At 39.8% G+C, this 19,296-nt stretch overlaps 1 protein-coding gene across 2 annotated transcripts; it reads left to right on the plus strand.

The window, feature by feature from the left end:
* Positions 1-991: 991 nt before the first annotated feature.
* Positions 992-15,444, plus strand: RB195_002721 (uncharacterized protein; the record flags this gene model as incomplete). 2 transcript variants are annotated; one of them, XM_064200110.1, is made up of 38 exons in its annotated part: positions 992-1,021; positions 1,385-1,496; positions 1,569-1,701; positions 1,763-1,889; positions 1,954-2,028; positions 2,115-2,216; positions 3,632-3,725; positions 3,784-3,821; positions 3,891-4,014; positions 4,082-4,169; positions 4,272-4,368; positions 4,446-4,561; positions 4,617-4,708; positions 6,742-6,854; positions 6,929-7,016; positions 7,157-7,190; positions 7,256-7,416; positions 9,181-9,247; positions 9,427-9,519; positions 9,575-9,662; positions 9,764-9,841; positions 10,020-10,254; positions 10,307-10,445; positions 10,523-10,661; positions 10,864-10,982; positions 11,059-11,162; positions 11,228-11,346; positions 11,453-11,532; positions 13,448-13,548; positions 13,613-13,686; positions 13,801-13,905; positions 13,974-14,078; positions 14,164-14,294; positions 14,419-14,487; positions 14,587-14,654; positions 14,712-14,840; positions 14,941-15,090; positions 15,341-15,444. In XM_064200110.1, 38 exons carry the CDS (start codon positions 992-994, stop codon positions 15,442-15,444), a joined length of 3,921 nt encoding a protein of 1,306 aa, XP_064055991.1. The 2 variants fall into 2 exon arrangements, with proteins under 2 accessions (XP_064055991.1, XP_064055992.1); XM_064200111.1 differs by lacking the exon at positions 992-1,021 and having other exon boundaries at positions 1,397-1,496.
* Between the last annotated feature and the right edge of the window lie 3,852 nt (positions 15,445-19,296).

Consider the following 19,296-nt stretch of genomic DNA (forward strand, 5'->3'; position numbering starts at 1 on the left):
CGCTACTAAAACAGCAAGGAGCTGTCAGGGTGAACGGTCTTCAGCCGAATTTGAAAAAGACTATGTTCATGGGGAAGGGTGGATCGAAGATGCTGTACTCACGCATAATTGAACGAATATATTCAAACTCTCCAGCTATGTGTACCTAGGTCGAAAAATAAAGATGAAGAAAAGCTTCATCTCCGATACGGGCAAGAGAAAATGAGTGACCTGAACAACTCATAGAAGCATCGAGAATTTGATGATGAAGAGAAAGGAACTCCGGCTTCCTGTTCACCTGTTTAACATTACTGTTCTTCTTGATTTGATTTACGTTTTGGAAAAATGGGAGCTCTTCGGCCAGGCAGGATAAAAACGCGGTCAGATTCATTAGATGTTCCATCGCCAAGGTGATGCTACGATTAGCCGCTTCACACAACTGAAGCAGCTGATTCGAAGTTTCACCTTACGTTTACTATCGAAAATCAAAGACAGCGTCCAACAAAGGATATGAAATGAGGCAAAACACGTCTTACTGTTCAACAATAACCATTGGATTAGATTTCTTACAGACGTTTCAGAGCCTCAAGTGATGCTGATCTAAAGTGGATAGTCTAGGTAGCGGCGAAACGATCCACCCTTTCAATCTTTGCCTCTATCCTTTTTCTTAAAGATGTTTCAGAGCCGTGAGAAAGTGGGTGTCACGCAATATCAAATGTATTACAGGGATACATCCGACTCAATGATCAGATTTTTCCCACGGAATCACTTCTTTTCGATAGTTTTCGGTGCAATTGTGCATGAACGATGAAGATGCGGTCAGATTCATTGGTTGTTCCATCGCCAGAGTGGTGCCAGGACCATCTGCTCCAGTAGTTCTAGCAAAAGTCCTCTCCTGCAATATTTCAAGCCGTGGTGATTGGACTTCTACGGCATCCACCATGAGCACAGAAGGACGACCTCATGAACATCGTTTTTTTCACTTCAATGAATATTCTAAACCTTTTTTCCTATGATTGTGGCTAAGTTGTTGATTGAAGTGGTTAGTGTGTCTTCTGAATCCTAAGAATACATTTTTCAGGCAGTAACTACCGCGCAAATACGTAGCTACACACATATTAGAGGTTGTTTGTGGGCTACGATGCTCCAAGGCACCGTAATGGACGGGCGACGACAGTAGGAGATTGGCAGCGGATGCCAGTGCTTAGTTTTTGTGTTTGTTCTAGTTTTTGCTTTTTTTCACTCTAGATCCTACAGTTGTCCATGTTCATAATATTTTCCTGGTCATTCCAGACTTTTAAATATGAACACCACGCATCTTACAGTTGAAAGGGTTTTTTTTTTAAATAATTGACAGAAGGCTTTTGTTTTTCAGAAGTTAACTAATTGTAACCATCCAATGTAGAGAAGCAACGAAATGTCCCAAGGAGGGTCACTAAAGCTTTCTATAAGTCTTAATCGCGGAATCTCGTCAACAACGGAGAACAGTCGGCTTATCAGCGAGACAAAAGAAGACGGTAATTCCACTTCTAATGTCGCTTTTATCTATGCATAGTTGCGGATGTTGAGGAACACAGTTGTGGTTGTAGGGGGTGAGAGCCGACGAGATAGTGTCGAATCTGCACAAGAAATACCAACTAAGTTCACCGCCGCCAGACAATCCGAGTTGTTGAATGTGAAGATACCAACTGGAACAAAGGCTCAGAAGAGGAAGCACATTCAGTTGGTTTACATTTAAATGGTCCACTTTTGTTGCAGCCACTGTTAACTTTTGGTTTTCTAGAACAAATTTTGACAATGTTGCGTTGTTGAATCAGTCAGCACTAGATGCTCAACGTAAGGAGAAGGAGCGCTTGGAGAGGCTGGAAAGGCAAAAGCAGGCGCTAGGAGAAAATGATCATATCCAACAGGTACATCTACTTCGTTCCTATGAGTGTATCGTTCGCGGTCCTTGACATTCTCTTGTTTTTCTAGATGGCGGCTATGTTGCCTAAACCGATCACTCCGCTCCCAGTAATTGATGCGTTTGATCCTGAAGTCATTTGCTTGGTAGTTGTTTTTGTTCTTCTTTAAGACCTCTTGGTTCGCGGACCTAAAGTTTCCTACTGCTCAGCTATCTCTGCCCATTTTTACAGATAGGAGACGATGAAGATGGTATTGTCGATGATAAGAAGAATATCAACTCTTCTAACATTCGATGTAGAGCCGTTCCATCAGCTTCAAAGGCTGAGCCAGAGGTGTGCAACTTTCTTTCTACTTTTTTCTTTTGTTCTTTTAGATGTTTCATTGAGCATTTCGGCGATGAAGTCATGTATTCAAGCTATTTTTAGAAAAACTTGCAAAAATGCACATGAATTTTGTAGTGAACGCTAAGGTTTCCGCTATACCTCTCGGGTTGTAGCATCTTTTGAGGACAATAATAAGGATAAACGAAAGAAGGTGTTTTGGTTTTTTTGTTGTATCGTCATTACTAATTTGATTAACAACAGATGGAACTCTTTTTGAATTCGTAGTATTGAGAAAGTATTTCTAAGTTTTTAATTTTTTTCTAACTTACTTCGTTAGTGGATGATTTTAGTTTCTTCTTCTCATCTAGGTAGCAAGTGAGTCCAAATATTCCATGATGCGAGTGATTTCTGAAAATATCATGGCTTTTCCTCCTTTTCTCTTGAGAAATTGCGACACCCGAAAAGCTGGTCGTAACGACTGTCTAAGCAGGTTTCTTGACTTCTGAACCTCTAAGAAGTATCAACTGAATTAGCAACTTCATCAGTTAGCATAATAACTTTGTAGTGGTACTTGTATTCGAACTTCCAGTGAGCATCTTCACCGTTCGCGTTCGCCCCTTTCTTGCATTTACGAGAATTTCCGCATTTGGGTCACAGGTGCTACTTCCAGAGCAATTCTAAATCAGCAAACCACTCGCAAAATTCATCCTTGGAAATCATTGCAGGCTCCAGTTACATAATAATCAGGTTGAAATTAAACAACCCTGTTTATGTCTCAGACCTCAAGAAACCAGGTTAGGTAGCTATTGCGATCAGTGTTTGGGGTGCTCCTCAGCTCTCTTTCCCCTGAGAAATTTTCTTTCACTTTTCTTTCTGATCTATGTTCCTATTTTATGGTTTGGTTGAAATTCTGGGAAACAAAGATGGTACTGATCACTCAAGCATTAGGACATTTGATTTGTTCGGTTTTCTTTGTGTGATATATGTGATCAATTGTGGTTGACCGATTGTGTTTAATCTACAACTGCAATTGAAGAGAATTTGAGACTTGGCTAATTGAGTTCCTCTTTTTTTAAAAATGCTGATGATACTAGAAAGCTTCGAAAACACTAACAAAATTTTCGAAGCATTAAATCACAGAAGGAAAATATATCTAGAGTCGTCACTTCATGCTGTCGTCAGTCACATCCCCGACTGTCGTAGTCGCTTTGCTGCGATACCTACAGTCAGGTCAAAACGGCCTGAGGCTCGGCGCAGTTGCATAATTGGGTGCGTCTGAAGCAGCGTAGTGAAGAGTAACAGTTTGAATCGATAGGGCTCTCTCCCCAGCACCATTCAGCGCTGCAGTCCCAGTTGAGCTAACGGTGGTCTCACCTTGATACCAACCGTCAGTTCCACTCCTAGATCTAGTCCGCTGTATTCAGGTCATTGAGCTCTCAAGCGGTGATGAAGACGAAAAAGAGACTATCGGTGTTCCCCGTCGAGTTCCGCCAACTCTTCCGTACAGCTACGACTATGGTTTGCATTAAGAGAGATTTCTTAGAGTTCACGGTTTATGATGCATATTAAATTTCAGGGAAACGCTCAAGATTAATGTTTTCGGACAAGGATCGGGTACTCGTTTTTGAGACCAAGTTAAATAACATCCCTCTAAACATGTGTCCATTTGTCTTATTAATTTAGTTGGATCGAGAAAAGATGGAGAAGCAACATCAGATCGAAAAAGAACGCATGAAAAAGCGAAGAAATTCTCAAGAACTAGAAAAAATTGAGCTGACCACAACTGGTCGCCTGTTAGTGAACGCTGGTTAGAAATCCCTCTTCACGAACATGTATGTGGGAAACAAAAAATAAACGAGCGACATACTTTTAAGGGCATGGGTTCGAGGATCCCGATGTGCACGTTGCGTCGCACCTTAACCATGTTTTACAGCCTCATCAACTCGGTGGAGTTCGCTTCATGTATGTCCTTTTCCTGTTGAAGTATAAGAATCACATTACTTTCTGAGATTTTTAGTTGGTTAAGTATCTCATTTTGTAACACTCTTCTTCTTTCGACTCTAGGTATGACAATATTATTGAGTCATTGCAAGAATTCAAAACTTCGCCAGGTTTTGGATGCATTCTTGCACACAGCATGGGACTGGGGAAAACTATACAGGTGGTTCCTTCTTCATCACTTGTCTGATTTTTTTTTGTTCCTTATCAGCTCTGATGTTTGATGATTTGTTTGTGCAGGTTATTACATTTGTGGAAGTGTTCATGCGCGTGACGCAGGCAAAGAAAATACTCATCATTGTTCCAGTGAATACCATTCAGAATTGGTACAATGAGTTCGAAAAATGGATGCCGAGGTAGGTTTCCAAACATCAGGAAGTCGTGCGATTTCTTGAACCGTGAATTTCCTAGGTACATGGAAAGTGGTGAAATAGGCCGTCGTTTCGATGTTTTTCTGCTAGGTGATTCTGTAAAAACCTTCGATCAACGAGTGAATATGATCGGTAAGTGATAACTCGTTTCATTGAATTTTGTTTTCGTTCTCAATATTTGATCATACAAATGAAGCAATTGATATTTCCGACATATAAAAATTAACGAATAATCGTCTCTTCTTTGAAATGGAAGTGGTTCTGTTGCAGTCAATAGCATTTTTTTTAACATTTACAGTTCCTTTTCGTGTGTGTGTGTGTGCATTCTGCGCAGTTCATTATTTTGTTACCTTAGATTTTAGTTAACTATGATTAATTATTTGGTCCTGGGTATGGTTCATGAGGTAAGACATTCAGCGAAGAAGTCAGCATAGAATAGAAATGAAATAAGATGAAAATTTGGTCACCAAGCTTCAAGAAATGACTTACAAGCAAAAAGACATTCCAATCGGAAATCGATTATTCTCACAACAATGTGTTTTTGGGAGTTCAGTCTCTTCATCGTTATCATCATCATTATTGGTCGTTAGTATTATTTAGAGTTTCCGTCTTGTATTTTTTCTTTATTTAACTTATACTCTACGATTTATTATACCCAAGCGGTAGTGGGATTTTTTTTGAGGACCTCTTGCAACCATATCAAATGTTGTTTTACAGCTCTATCACAAGAAAAGCATCAATAAGTAGAAGGAGATGGAGTTCTGTTAGTTGCGTCAATTGATCGCACCCTGAATGACGCATAATTGTCCGACGAATTGTGTTCAAAACTATTCAAGAGCGGCTACTGTCACAAATATTCATTTCAGAAATTGACATTATGGTTCTTGAGTGAAATGGAAATTAAGAGATGGCAGAATTTTGTACTATATACCAAAGAAATCCTCGCCTAAGCAAAGGTCATGCGAGGAGAGCATAAGCGCTAAGTAGAATCTTTGGGCTAAGGAATAATTCTGGACTAGGAAACCGGAATGGAAATAATCCAACAGAGGAGTAGCCAATTGACATTTTAGCCCATATCACAGTACGCATTTCTTCTCTACTGTCAGTTTTTACCAATGCTAAAGGCTATGTGACATATATAAGGAATGTAGCGCCCTGATATTGTAAGTGCTTAACGCTTTTTCTGAGCTCAAGAAGTTTAACACCCAATAGATAAAATGTCGATTGGATAGCAGGATGATATTTTCGTATGCGACTTCTCATTTGTTTGCGACGATAATCAATTTTCAAAGTTCAGATTTCGTTTTTAATGTACACGTCTTTGTTGTATGTAGGGTTGCTTGTGGAAGTGTGGCATCGTCATCATGACGACCGCCGAGAAACCAAATTAACCAGATTTAAGCTGAGAGCTGTTTCTTATTATCAAGTAGATAATAAGAAACAGCTCATCTTAAATCTGACCTTAATTAGATTGATGAAGTTTGGAGGAGGAAAAAAGTTTTCATGGGATCTGATTCAGATGACATGCTTTGGAGCGTGAGCTGGCTATACATAGGATTTAGGATGTATATAACATCGCATACATTTATAGGAATAAAGGTGATCCGTACAAATGACCTACCAATTTGTCATTCCGAGCTGGGATGTGGAGAATTTTGACATTGAACTATGTCAAGTAAAGGAAGTATATCAAGATTTTTGGGAATCACCACTTCAGGGTCTCAAAATTTTATGTCTCTCGGTAATCGTTGTTTGTTTTTCTCAACGATTCGTCACAGATTGCTTATTTTATCTTGCATGTAGACTCGACAATAGTTATTCACCATTTTCTCTATATTTTTTCTGTCTCTTCTATGCGATCTTATATCTCCTAGTCAGAGTATGAAGTACAATCTCTTTCAAGGAAATGGAACATTTGCTTGGACAAGTGCTATATGATTTTTTTTAATCGAACTTATTGCGGCTTTTTATCTTAACGTTCAAATTCACAAGACTCTTTCAAGGTCTGTTTTTTTTTACGTTTTCGTACTAATGACTGGATAAGTAGCCAGTGCTAGTTCTTGAACATTTCCCATCACCGCGCGGAAATTCCCGGTTTGACTATCTGAGGACGAGAAATCTTGTACACTTTGTTCTCTTCTTCGTCCATCGATTTTGTTTTCCAGAGGATTGGTCACTCAAGGGTGGTGTTTTGTTGATTGGCTATGAGATGTTTCGTCTGTTGATTCGATCTACTCAACCTAAAAAGACCAGCAAATCTAAGCCGAACGCACAACAGGTACTGCGCTTAAACTTTTCAAAAGTAAGAGAAGAGTGTCTTGCTACAGTAATATAGTAGGTTTCCGTTCTCAGACTCTCCGTCCTGAAATCGAGCAAAAACCTGACGATTTCGATCAGGGATTCACTGCAGATGGTCGAGTGAAAAAAGAAGCTAATGACAGTGAGGGTTACTTCGGCGACATGATGCAAATTTGACTTGTTTTTATCTCCTTTTTTCCGTAATCCGTACATCCCTGATTGATCCTGGACCTGACCTCGTCGTATGCGACGAAGGACACAAAATCAAAAATCTCAACACAGATATAGCTTCTGCCCTTAGTGCTATCAAGACGAGGTGTGTAGTTAGTTTATTTGCTCTTTTTTTATTTATACTCATTTGTTCTTTATGGACATTTTTAGGCGTCGTATCGTGCTTACCGGTTATCCGCTGCAGAACAATCTCATGGAATACTTTTGCATGGTGGATTTTGTTCGACCTGATTTCCTTGGCTCAAAGAAGACTTTTTCGCTCCAATTTGAGAAGCCTATCAAAAATGGACAATGCATAGACTCAACTGCACGTACGTTTAAATGATTTTCCAAGTTTTTTTTTACCTTTTTAAACTGTCTTCGAGAAATTATTTCCAGAAGATTGACGGGAAATACTTAGCAGTTTTGTTAAACTCTCAACAATTTCTTGTCTACCTTCTAAAGAAAGAAAATCTCTTCAAATTCACGAATTTTTCTTTTTTTTACGATTCTGCCCTATTCTTAGAATACTTCTAAAAGTGCATTTTTAAGTGCGCCTTAAAAAATTTTGTAAGCGTTCTCCTCAACCTCACAAAAGCCCCTGGTCTAACAACATTCACGTGCTGTCGTGGTTTTTCTCTTCTTTTTGGTCAGTCGTTTTCGTTTTCCGCTTCTTAACTGCATGCTTGGTCGGGTTGAAAAGGGCACCGTTCCCATCACATACGATTTACATACGATATACAATATGAACATATATATATATATATATATATATATATATACATATACATATATATACATATATATATATATATATATATTTATATACGATTTACAATATGGACAAAATTTTTAATTAAACCCCGAATTTCTTCGCTGGGACAAAACATGTAACAACATGTCCTCCCTTTGGTATATCTGGTAGTTCACGTTAGTAGTAGAAGGATTGGGATTTCTTTCGCGTACAGACTTCAAGTGCTGTAATCGGGTCAAGACGACATGAAGCTCAGTACAGTTGCGTTAGTGCTTTCGTTCGAAGTGGCGCGGTGGAGCTAACGGATATAGAAGCCATCGTAGCATGTTGTCGAGTATAACTTTAGTATATTAAACAATGGCTAGGAATTTTTTCCACGGTATGGTGCACCAAAGACAGCAAGTAATGGGATTTTAGAAAGAAAAGCATCGCAGATTTCGTTTCTCTGAAGCGACTTTTCGAGATAATCACTTTTCAAACACTCACTTACTGGAACCTGTTAAAGGCAGCATATCACGAATCTGAGGTGGTACGGATTTCAGGTGGAGTATTTGTACACGGGATAGTAGATTATGGAGAGTGGTGTGATTCCGTCCATTTCTTCCTAATTGTCGTAAAAAACGGCCCGGAAGATGCGCGAGTGCACAGGGCTGACGCGCTCCAATCGAACTCCTTGTGGAAAATAGTGCGCCGGAACGCTCGAAGCCGTATCTTCCAGGACGTTTCCTGCGGCAATTAGGAAGAAATGGACGGAATCACCCTTCTCTCAATAATCTACGATCCAGTATACGAATACTCCAGCGGAAATCCGTACCACTCCAGATTTGAGGGGTGATGCCTTTAAATCGCTTTTCAGGCTCTGTTACGATAAAGATATTACGCAAGGGGGAGATTGAGGCAGGCTTACCAGGTTTCCGAAAAAGACTTCATCAGCGGTTTTTTGTTTACATTAACGTATCCTGTATAAACGTATATGAAGGATTAAACACGCTATTTCACTTAAGAGGGTGAGACAGCTTGTCCCTTTCTCCTTGAGGGAACGATCTCTTCGGTCGAGTACAGCAAAACCGAATATCAACGGATGCAAAATCGTGATCAACCCATTTTTGTCAGGTTCAATAAAGAACTTCAGAAGTTAGGAGGAGAACTTTAGGGTAATTTCGTACATTTCCAAAGGAAAATTGTACCCATAGAAGAAATTTTGTAACAATAGCTCTTCGACAGACTGGGAGTGCTTTTTCTGAAACCTGCTGTTTTCATGTTCAGTTTTCGTTTTCTTTGCATCGTATAAATTAACAAATTTCTGTTCGCTGTCATATATTTATTATTTAACATTTTACAGGGGATATTAAAATAGCACGTCAGCGAATTCACATTCTGAACAACATGCTCAAGGGATTCATCCAGAGGTAAGATTTTACTAAATCTTTCAATCAGCTTCTACGAAATTCTTTGACAAGCAGTAACTTAAAGTTATTCCGGAACATTGACACTTTTAGATTTTGTTTTTTGTGTAATACGACTACCTTTGCTTTTTCTTTGCAGAAAGTGCTCCTCGTAGTGTCTTTTATTAAATGCCATTTTCTAGGAGAACTCATCACCTTCTGAAAGCGATTTTACCAGAAAATAAGGAGTTTGTCATTCTTCTTCGTAAAAGCCCTCTTCAACATGCGTTGTACAGGTACGATTTTCCATTTATTTGGGTAGTTCTCATCACTACGTCGTAAAGTATTTAGGAATTTCGTGATGTACGCTAACGCTGAAATAAGTACAGGAAATACATCAGTCTTCAATCCACTGAAGGCGTTTGCAGCTTGCTCAAAGGTAACGTGTTTAATGGTTGCGTTTGATCGTTTCTCGGAAGTCAGGACAAGATTTTTCAAAATCTAACAGATAAGTGACAATTATACGTAAGATTTTACTAGATATGGAATCACCCCGACGTTCTCGCTCAAACGCTCGACAGGAAACGTGAAGAAAGGAAGAAGAATAATGTCAAAGAAGTGTGTTCTATATAACTAAGTAGCAAGGTTTCCTTCTTTCTTCTAGCTACTACAAGGCGATTACGTCATCCTTCAGAATTTCTCTCTCTTCCAGTTCCAAAAAGTTTTCTCCTTTCCCTTATATATATATATATATATATATTTTAAATTGTGATTTCTAGTTCTTTGTTATTTGCAGGTAAATGATCCTCTCGACTACAATGGCCAAGCGCAGGAGCGCAACTTACCGAGTTCCACTCTGTGGCAGTCAGGACCGTTTTCTACCAGTACCACATTAACAAGTTTCAATACTTCGTATCCCGGTGGAAACGTTCCACCGCAATGTAACTCATTACCTGGGCCAAGCTACGGATCTCAAACACCAAACTCTAAACTTATGTGGAGCCCAGCGTACAATAGTTCACCTTACGCAGGCATGTCCTAATAAATTCTTTCATATTTCTGTTTGATTTCTTAGATTTTCAGAGTCTAAATCCGGGACTTCATTTCTTGAACGGGTTTTGAATTCTGAAGTTATGCAAGCGCCAAATATCACGCATCAGACCCTATGGAGTGGCGTTTTTGCTACCGGACCACCGGAATCTTTAGGCAGTCCTAGTTTCATGTGCGGCTTTAGCGTTTGTATATTTCATCTGTAACTATTTAGATTATCTCATTCCATATATTGTTGGTTTTTTCTAGGGATACCAGACGTGATGGCAGTGTTCGTCCACCTATAAAAGGAAAGCGTGCCACTAGAGTGAAAGTGAAAACTATTCAGAGGGTGATGGAAGAAGAGTTTGATATTATAGAGAATGATCAAGGGCTGCAGTATGACTGGGTTTGTTAATTTTGTTTGTTTCCCGTAATTTTTTACGTTACTCTCCATTTCTATGAGGTGTTTCCATTTCGGTTTCGCCACTTTCTACTTATTCTACTCTTTTTTGCGAAATCATTACATTTCCTTTCCAATCTGCTCTCCTGGCCTATTCTTTCTTAGCTTCTTTATTTTTATGGTTTCCCTGCTGATTTTAAATTTTAAGGCTGAAACAGCAATGTCCTCGTACAAGACGGGAAACATCGAACACGGTTATAAGATGGTGCTAGCGATGGAGTTACTGGATGCAACCGTTCGAGTAGGAGAGAAGATGTTGATATTCAGGTATCATTTTTGTCAATTTGCCATTATTAAGGCCTTGTTCAACAGTCTGTTACGGAGCACTTTTATTTCTATTTAGCCAAAATTTGACAGCGTTGGATCTTATAGAAGATTATCTAAGACGTCGTAAGCTGCAAACCAGAACAGACAGGACGGCGTGGATGAAGGGGATAAATTACTTCAGTAAGATTTGCTACTTCATAGTGTACGCAATTCGTAGAGTTGATTATGGTAAACAAAACATATAGGACTTGATGGAAGTACACCAGGAATAGAAAGAGAAAAGTTGATAAATCGATTCAATTCTGATCCTAATGTGCATCTGTTTTTGATATCTACGCGAGCAGGTTCCCTTGGCATCAATCTGGTGAGTTTTTTTTTTCCTTCTCATTCGTTGCCGGCTGCTAACGTTCGCACCTATTCTGAGGCCTCAGAAACAAACCATTCTGATATACAACGTCGTCAATTTGTAGGTGTCAGCGAGTAGATGCATAATATTTGACGCATGTTGGAATCCATGTCATGACGCACAAGCTGTTTGCAGAGTGTACAGGTTGGCCTCTCTCTTCTGTTCGTTGCCTACGAACTTAAGCATTCTCTTTCTTCTCGAATTTGTTTTACCTCGCTTTCAAGAATGTACGTGTATGATGCTTGATTCTACGTGAACCCGTAGTTTTCTGTTGAGAAATGCTTCAAGCGAAGGTCGCGTGAGGATAGTCATACGCCAGAAACAAATCATGTTAAATGAACGATGTGAAGTAATACTACGATGAACAACTGCACGAGGGTCATTCTCCAGGGACGCTGATGTAATTTTCGCAAAAAACGGGCAGTGCTGGTAACTGTAAAAGAATCTGTTTAGGATTATCAGTTGTTGATTTGTGGTGTTAGAACCGTTCATGAAAAATAATCAGGTGTAACGACAGCGATGAACATTTTCCAGAGATAGAACGGAGAAAAAAGATGTACCCAGGAAACGATCGAATTGTAGTCTTTTCAGAACTAGATGCTTTGATCGTTATTGAGATCTTTAGAGAAAATAATGGAGATATAGGCAGAAAAAACTGAAAGAGAATGAAGAAAGTGAAAGTGCTACCCATAGTCCGCGGCACAATTTTTGCTACTTCTATTTCTCAACAGTGCACTCCAACCAAATTAGTTCAGCACATTATTTCTGTTCGCTTGTTTTCATTTTCCCGTATTTCTTGAAAGTGGCAGATTGTGTTTTTACACACATCTTTTACCCTTTGTCCTTCTATATCTCCGAAGTTGTTTTTATTTGTCGCAATCTTGTAACTACTTCATCTTTGTACATTCCGCACCACTCTATGCTTGCACCTCCCCTCAAGTTAATCACTATTCGTGTCGGTGTTCTATAAGTTTAAATTCCCTGTTATCGATGAAAAAAGTTATGTTTTCGAGATGAGGCAGTTTGATTATCTGTTCTCATGTCGACATTACAAATTTTCCATTCCGCTTTAAAATCGACGATCGTGCATTTGCTGTTTCTTCTGCACTTTTTCCTATTGCTCCCATCATCTGATGCTGATCATATGAAAAAAGTACGGGTAGGGTCGTCGATATTTTCTTGGTAGGATTCCAGCTTATATCTGCCTACAGCTAGATTGTTGTTGTTTAAAGTCGCTTCTCCTACTAAGTGCTGGTGATTATCTATTCAGCTTTTACTTCGTTCTTTGTTTTGTTACAAAATTCGTCCTTAAAACTCGATCTGGAATCTCTGAATGTGAATCTTGTACTTTCACCAGTACTATTTTAACTAATTCTTGCTTTAAGTGAAAGATGCCATCTACGGTACCCCTTCGAGTGTAATGTGAATTCTTAATTATCTTGGTGCGGGAGTAATACAAGGAAAATGGGATCTGCAGCTATTCTATTCCTTATTGTCTGTGCTCACGTTTTGCTTTGAAAAAGGCGCAAACGCAAGCCACGCCTAATTTCAAACGTGCTACTCCCATCTTTGCCGAGGATAGGATAATCTCGCCTTCTTTACGTGCTCTTCAGAAAAAGCGCAAATGCTACGCTTGAGTATTCCGTTGAAACTAAAATTTTACACTCAGCATGTTATTCGCAGTGTGCCGAGCTTCCGAATTTTGCTACTCAAGAGATTCGGTTGACGTCACTTTTAATTACTGGATCTGCTCTTGATGATGTCAGAGAATCTCTCATAAGCTCGAAAGGATATCTTCCTTTCGCCTAACACACATTCATGAAAGAAGAAAGTGATGTCTTGAATTCCACTGTACACTTTAATATGTTGCACATAAACAGTTACTCTCTACAATTCGCGGCTAAAAGTGCAATTTGTACGTACGTTGGAGAAAAAAATTTAAGAACGTCTTAAGTTCAGAGTTTGTCTAAATGGACTTGGTTTTTTCTTGAAGATTTCTCACTATGGTTGAGATCATTTATGAGTAACTGTTATTTATTTTGACAGTCTCTTCCTTTAGATACGGTCAGCAAAGACGCACGTACATATATCGCCTTATCCTGAATAATTGTATGGAGAAGGCAATCTTTAATCGGCAAATCAGCAAGCATGGGCTCCAACGTAGGTTCCTGCCTTTTATTTGGCCTTGTAAGTTTAGTTTCTTCAAGCAATAAACTGATTACAGAGAGGGTAGTGGACGATGCACAAGTGGACGCTAACATCACACAGAAAGAATTAGAGACGCTTCTTATGTACGACGTAAGTTCAGTATTACTTCTTTCCCGTTTCATTTTGTGTGCAGTTTCTTTATAAGCTGCAAGCGATTAATAGCACACGAACCAAACTGAACGAAGCTTATTCTTTTTGTATTAGGAAGCATTGGATGTGATTCATGACAAATGGGATACATCTAGCTGGGATCTCGGCGATGAAGTGCTGGAGTCAGTAGTAAAGAGTAGAAGCGAAATGCTTGCTGAAGTACGTTGTGATTTTCTCTTTTTCCAAGCGTCCAAAGGTTTTTGGAGTCTTCTTTTCAACACATTAAGGAGCCGTTTCTTCACGAATCGTTGATGCTTGAACGAGAAGAAGGTTTGAGTGAAGAAGAGAAGAAAGAAGCTGAGTTGTGGTTTGCAAGGGAACAATATAAAGAGGTAATCAGCTTGGATTTGCTTCGTCTATCTCTTTTTTTCGATGTTCTCTCACCATTTCGTCAATTCATATTTGTTTTTGCTTCAGTCCTTCGACCTTTCTTATTCTGACGGACCGTTATTCAACCCAGACAGCGAGACTGGATTACATTTTGGAGGACACCCCAGACCATCGAGACCTTATTTGGGGACACCGTTCCCGCCAAATTTTGCGTTTGGGTACATCTTATCACCAAGTCTTGGACTCTACATCTCTACATGCTCTCTCATGCATACATACATACTCTCTCTCTCTCTGAAACATGTGATCATGTAATGCACATTACTGTACGTCCTATTTCAGTCCCGCCAACGCTCCTCCATTGCGTGCGACCCCAATGCCGCATTTGTTAGACCGCATTCCAAAACCTGGGTAAGGTATTTCGTCGAGGATTTTGTTATTAGCGATCTTTCGGTTCTCTCGATTATTCTGTCAGTACAGGGTTTCTACTTTTCAAAAATATCTTTTAAGTGGCAATGCCGCGTATCCAATGGGGTTAACACACGCAACTAACAGCGCCAATGAAGGTAGAAGAATGTGTGAGTTTGCAGTATGTTGTGTCGTACGCTTTTCTCTAATTTTAGTCTTTTTCTTAGTGGCTGGAAATCGTATGAACACTCTGAGTGAAGGAACTCGTCGCGTCCCACCGTTTCCAGGAGCTGCCGTGGCTTTTGAGCCCTCCTCGAACACTAGAGGCAGTGTGCAGCTTATCAGTACCGATCGAGGCGAGTATAGTTGAATTGCAAGCGATAGCGTTTTCTCTTTTTAACTGCTTAACTCTATATGAAAATCTATTCCTAAAAACGTCTTACTCGAAGAATTTAGCGTTGAGTCTTCCTATCGTATCACATCCATCAGAAATGCGTGAAGTACCAGCTAACACTCAAGCCATGCTTATTCGAAGTGGCGATGGGATTTTCTTACGCCTCAGTAATGGATTACTTCTAAATGCGCAGGATTCCATTTATGACACAAGTTAGTCTTCCTCCGTACAATTTTAAAAGTAGAGTTGTACAATTCACATTGAAAAAAGAGTGCTAAAACTTACTCTCCTATTGTTTGTAACATTATTGGACACTTGAAAAAGTGTTGCTGTGAGGAAAGCAAAAGGAAACGGCTCGAAGAAAATTGTTTCATAATGAAGAAAAACTGCCAAAACAAAACTGTTAACACTTAAAATTGCAAATTGTTCCGTCTTCTTGCATTGATTTTTAACACTATTCAGTTCCACGGCAGCCTCCTCTGATTACGATCCCTCCTGATTCTACACAACGACTTCGGCTCCCTCCGCCTCTTCAAACTATTCCAGACATCATAGAATTGGATTGAATGGGGAAGAAGTTATTCCAAAAACTTCCATACTTCTGCCATACGACGCTCTGATTAGAATAATCATAACCACAAAAAAGTGGTTTACTGCATCGCCAATGTTTTCTCTTGAAAGCATTCTGATGCTCAATACTGAAGCGAATTCCTTCAAGGTCTCGAGTTGAAACGTCGAGTAACACAGGGTTCTTATATATTGTCATGTTCGAAATAGTTTGAAGGCAGAAGTTAAGAAATCTTTGCTACAACTTGGGGTGTGATTGTGATCGGAAACGGAACAAGTAAGATATAAAAATGATTTCATTACCGGCTGCAATCGTGCCTAGTTCGAAAAATATCCTATGTAAGTTGCTCTGAGAATGTTTTCATCTGACCTTCCAATGACCATTGTTGTGTACGGGCTTTGTTTAGGTTCCTTTGTTATGTGCAATAATTGTTCACTATAATTCGTTGAAAAAATGAGGATATCTGCTAATTTTCATTTTAGTTTTTATTAGGCGAGTTGAATATGTGCTTTATTTGGTTCGAAGTCACAGTGACGAAATGTAAGTCCGGATTTTATTCATCCAGCTTTTTTGAACGTGTATTTGATTTTATCGGTGTTCAGATTTGGTGTGCATCACATGTATATATTTTTGCATTCACAGATCTATTCTCTTCTCCTCCTCTCTCAGTTTCTTGTTCTCCATTTTGCTTAGATCTCCATAGCACTTCAAGTTTTAATACCAAGGAGGATGCTGAAGGTGTCACTTGGAATCATTGTTATCGCATTAGCTACGTATTTGGTACCCTGATGTCAGTCGTTTCATTCACTTATGCGTGTTTTATTATGATCATTGATTTTTTCATAGTTCTTATGATTGAATGTTTAGGTAGTTTTTTTAAATTCCTTAAGGGTAAATTGATATAACAAAGTTTGACTATGCATTGTATTAACTCACTAATACAATATGGAACGAATGTTAGACTGAATTTGTACATTTTTCGTTGAGAAAACAAAAATCAGGTCAAAACAGCCTGAAAAGCCTGGTGCGTTTGCGTAAGCGGTGGCGATCGAAGTGATGCAGTGGGGTTCGTGCCCATCTCCGCATTACGATTGGAGCTGGAAACGGGAAGGCCAGCAAAAGTTGCAGCGATACCAATTCTGAATTGAGGAAGGCTGTTTTAGACCTCTGACCTTGAATATTTTGATTTTTAAATAAGATCCGCCAAAATCTGTGCGCTTAGATCAGATTCGGGTCCGATGACTCTGCTCGTTCGTCAAAGCCCGGAGGGCTTCATTCGGTTTTTGTTTTGTATTTTCTGCTTAATTTGTTCTCAGGTAGATGGAATGCAATAGAGCGCTTACGATATGATTTGTAATAAAAATCAACCTGTTTATCTTGAGCAACCCATCGTTTATCCTTAGCCAGTTTTATGTAAGAACTCAGACTCGCATGAACACGACAACGTGGTAACAGTGTGTATGTACTGTCGGGTATTGTATTATGACGATTTTTTGTGTAGTCGTGTATGATCAGCGTTCTTTTCTACTCGGAATCATGGAAAAATCCCAAAATCCATCCTAGAAGAAGGCTAGATATGCAGATACTTACAAAAAAAAGAGAAAAAGAAAGGAGAAATTCAATTCCTGTAAACTGAAGTGAACTTTGAAGATATGACCCAGAATCAGGAAGAACTTCTGCCGTTCTTCAGCATACAGCTCAGGTACAATACTCTTCAGATGTCGAAGGGCTGACCTTTGATGAGTAAGCTGTTACCGTCGGTGATTACTTGTGAACGTGGAAGCGATGATGAGACCCGTCTGTTCACATAAGTCGACCAGACGGAAATTCAGAGGTTGACGTTCTCTGCGATCCCGCAGTGGTGCTAAAACACACCTAGGCGATGTTGCATGTTGCATGTTGTTCTTCACTAGGTTGTTATAGTCGTTCCTCACAGCCATCTACTTTCCTTTCATCAGAATCGCCGCAGTATATGGTGTTATTTTCGATGCTGATGATGGGCCGATCTCTGGTGCGTGTTTCCTGTACCGCAGCAAGCGGAACAGCAAAACAGATTTCAACGAAATCTGGACAGGAAAGGTTGTTAGAGTTCATTTGGCAGTGTACGGCAGTTCAGTATTACGAAACGAATGGTTGTTGTAAAGATTCTATGTTTTTAGGCAGTTGAGCTTTCAGTCTTTAGACTTTGACAATGTGCTGCACCTTTTTGCAATATGTGGGAACATTACGACAGATACCTGCATGTCAAAATAGCTCCCAAGGCACCCTCTAGAATGCCTGGTCGCGCTCAGTTCAAGCGAGGGCACTGCAAGCAGGCTGGAATCAGACTCCCTCATGAATGAGCCTCAAAGTAAGAAAAAAGAGGCAAAACAAACCATAAAATTAGTGGGAAAGGGCTTCAATATACGACTAACAACATATAGTCCTATTCATGCGCTAGTGCAAGAAAAAATTAATGAGAAATAATAAAAAGGAAAGATGTCTGGGTAGCTTTTCGCGTCCTGTACATAGTCAGTCAGAGTCTTCGACGAGTACCTTTCGCGTCGTCGTATTGGAAGAAGTTTTACGCCGTATGGGTGTATGTATGTGATGTGTGTGTATGTATGTGATGTGTGTATGCATGTGATGTGTGTGTGCGCGCGCGCGTGTGTGTATGTATGTGATGTATGTGTGTATGTATGCGATGTGTGTGTATGCATTGTGATGTGTGTGTATGTATGTGATGTGTGCGCGTGTGTGTGTGTATGTATGTGATGTGTGTGTATGTATGTGGTGTGTGTATGCATGTGATGTGTGTGTATGCATGTGATGTGTGTGTGCGCGCGTGTGTGTGTGTGTGCGCGCGTGTGTGTGTGTGTGTGTGTGTGCGCGCGTGTGTGTGTATGTATGTGATGTGTGTATGTATGTGATGTGTGTGTGCGCGCGTGTGTGTGTGTGCGCGCGTGTGTGTGTATGTATGTGATGTATGTGTGTATGTATGCGATGTGTGTGTATGCATTGTGATGTGTGTGTATGTATGTGATGTGTGCGCGTGTGTGTATGTATGTGATGTGTGTGTATGTATGTGATGTGTGTATGCATGTGATGTGTGTGTATGCATGTGATGTGTGTGTGCGCGCGTGTGTGTGTGTGCGCGCGTGTGTGTGTATGTATGTGATGTGTGTATGTATGTGATGTGTGCGCGTGTGTGTATGTATGTGATGTGTGTGTATGTATGTGATGTGTGTGTATGTATGTGATGTGTGTGTATGTATGTGATGTGTGTGTATGTATATGATGTGTGTGTATGTATGTGATGTGTGTATGTATATGATGTGTGTGTATGTATATGATGTGTGTGTATGTATGTGATGTGTGTGTATGTATATGATGTGTGTGTATGTATGTGATGTGTGTGTATGTATGTGATGTGTGTGTATGCATTGTGATGTGTGTGTATGCATTGTGATGTGTGTGTATGTATGTGATGTGTGCGCGTGTGTGTGTGTATGTATGTGATGTGTGTGTATGTATGTGATGTGTGTATGCATGTGATGTGTGTGCGCGCGCGTGTGTGTGTGCGCGCGTGTGTGTGTGTGCGCGCGTGTGTGTGTATGTATGTGATGTGTGTATGTATGTGATGTGTGCGCGTGTGTGTATGTATGTGATGTATGTGTGTATGTATGCGATGTGTGTGCATGCATTGTGATGTGTGTGTATGTATGTGATGTGTGCGCGTGTGTGTGTGTATGTATGTGATGTGTGTATGTATATGATGTGTGTATGTATATGATGTGTGTGTATGTATGTGATGTGTGTGTATGTATGTGATGTGTGTGTATGTATGTGATGTGTGTATGTATGTGATGTG

This window comes from Necator americanus, chromosome IV (assembly GCF_031761385.1).
Source record: "Necator americanus strain Aroian chromosome IV, whole genome shotgun sequence".
In the NCBI taxonomy this organism is placed as follows: Eukaryota; Metazoa; Nematoda; class Chromadorea; order Rhabditida; family Ancylostomatidae; genus Necator; species Necator americanus.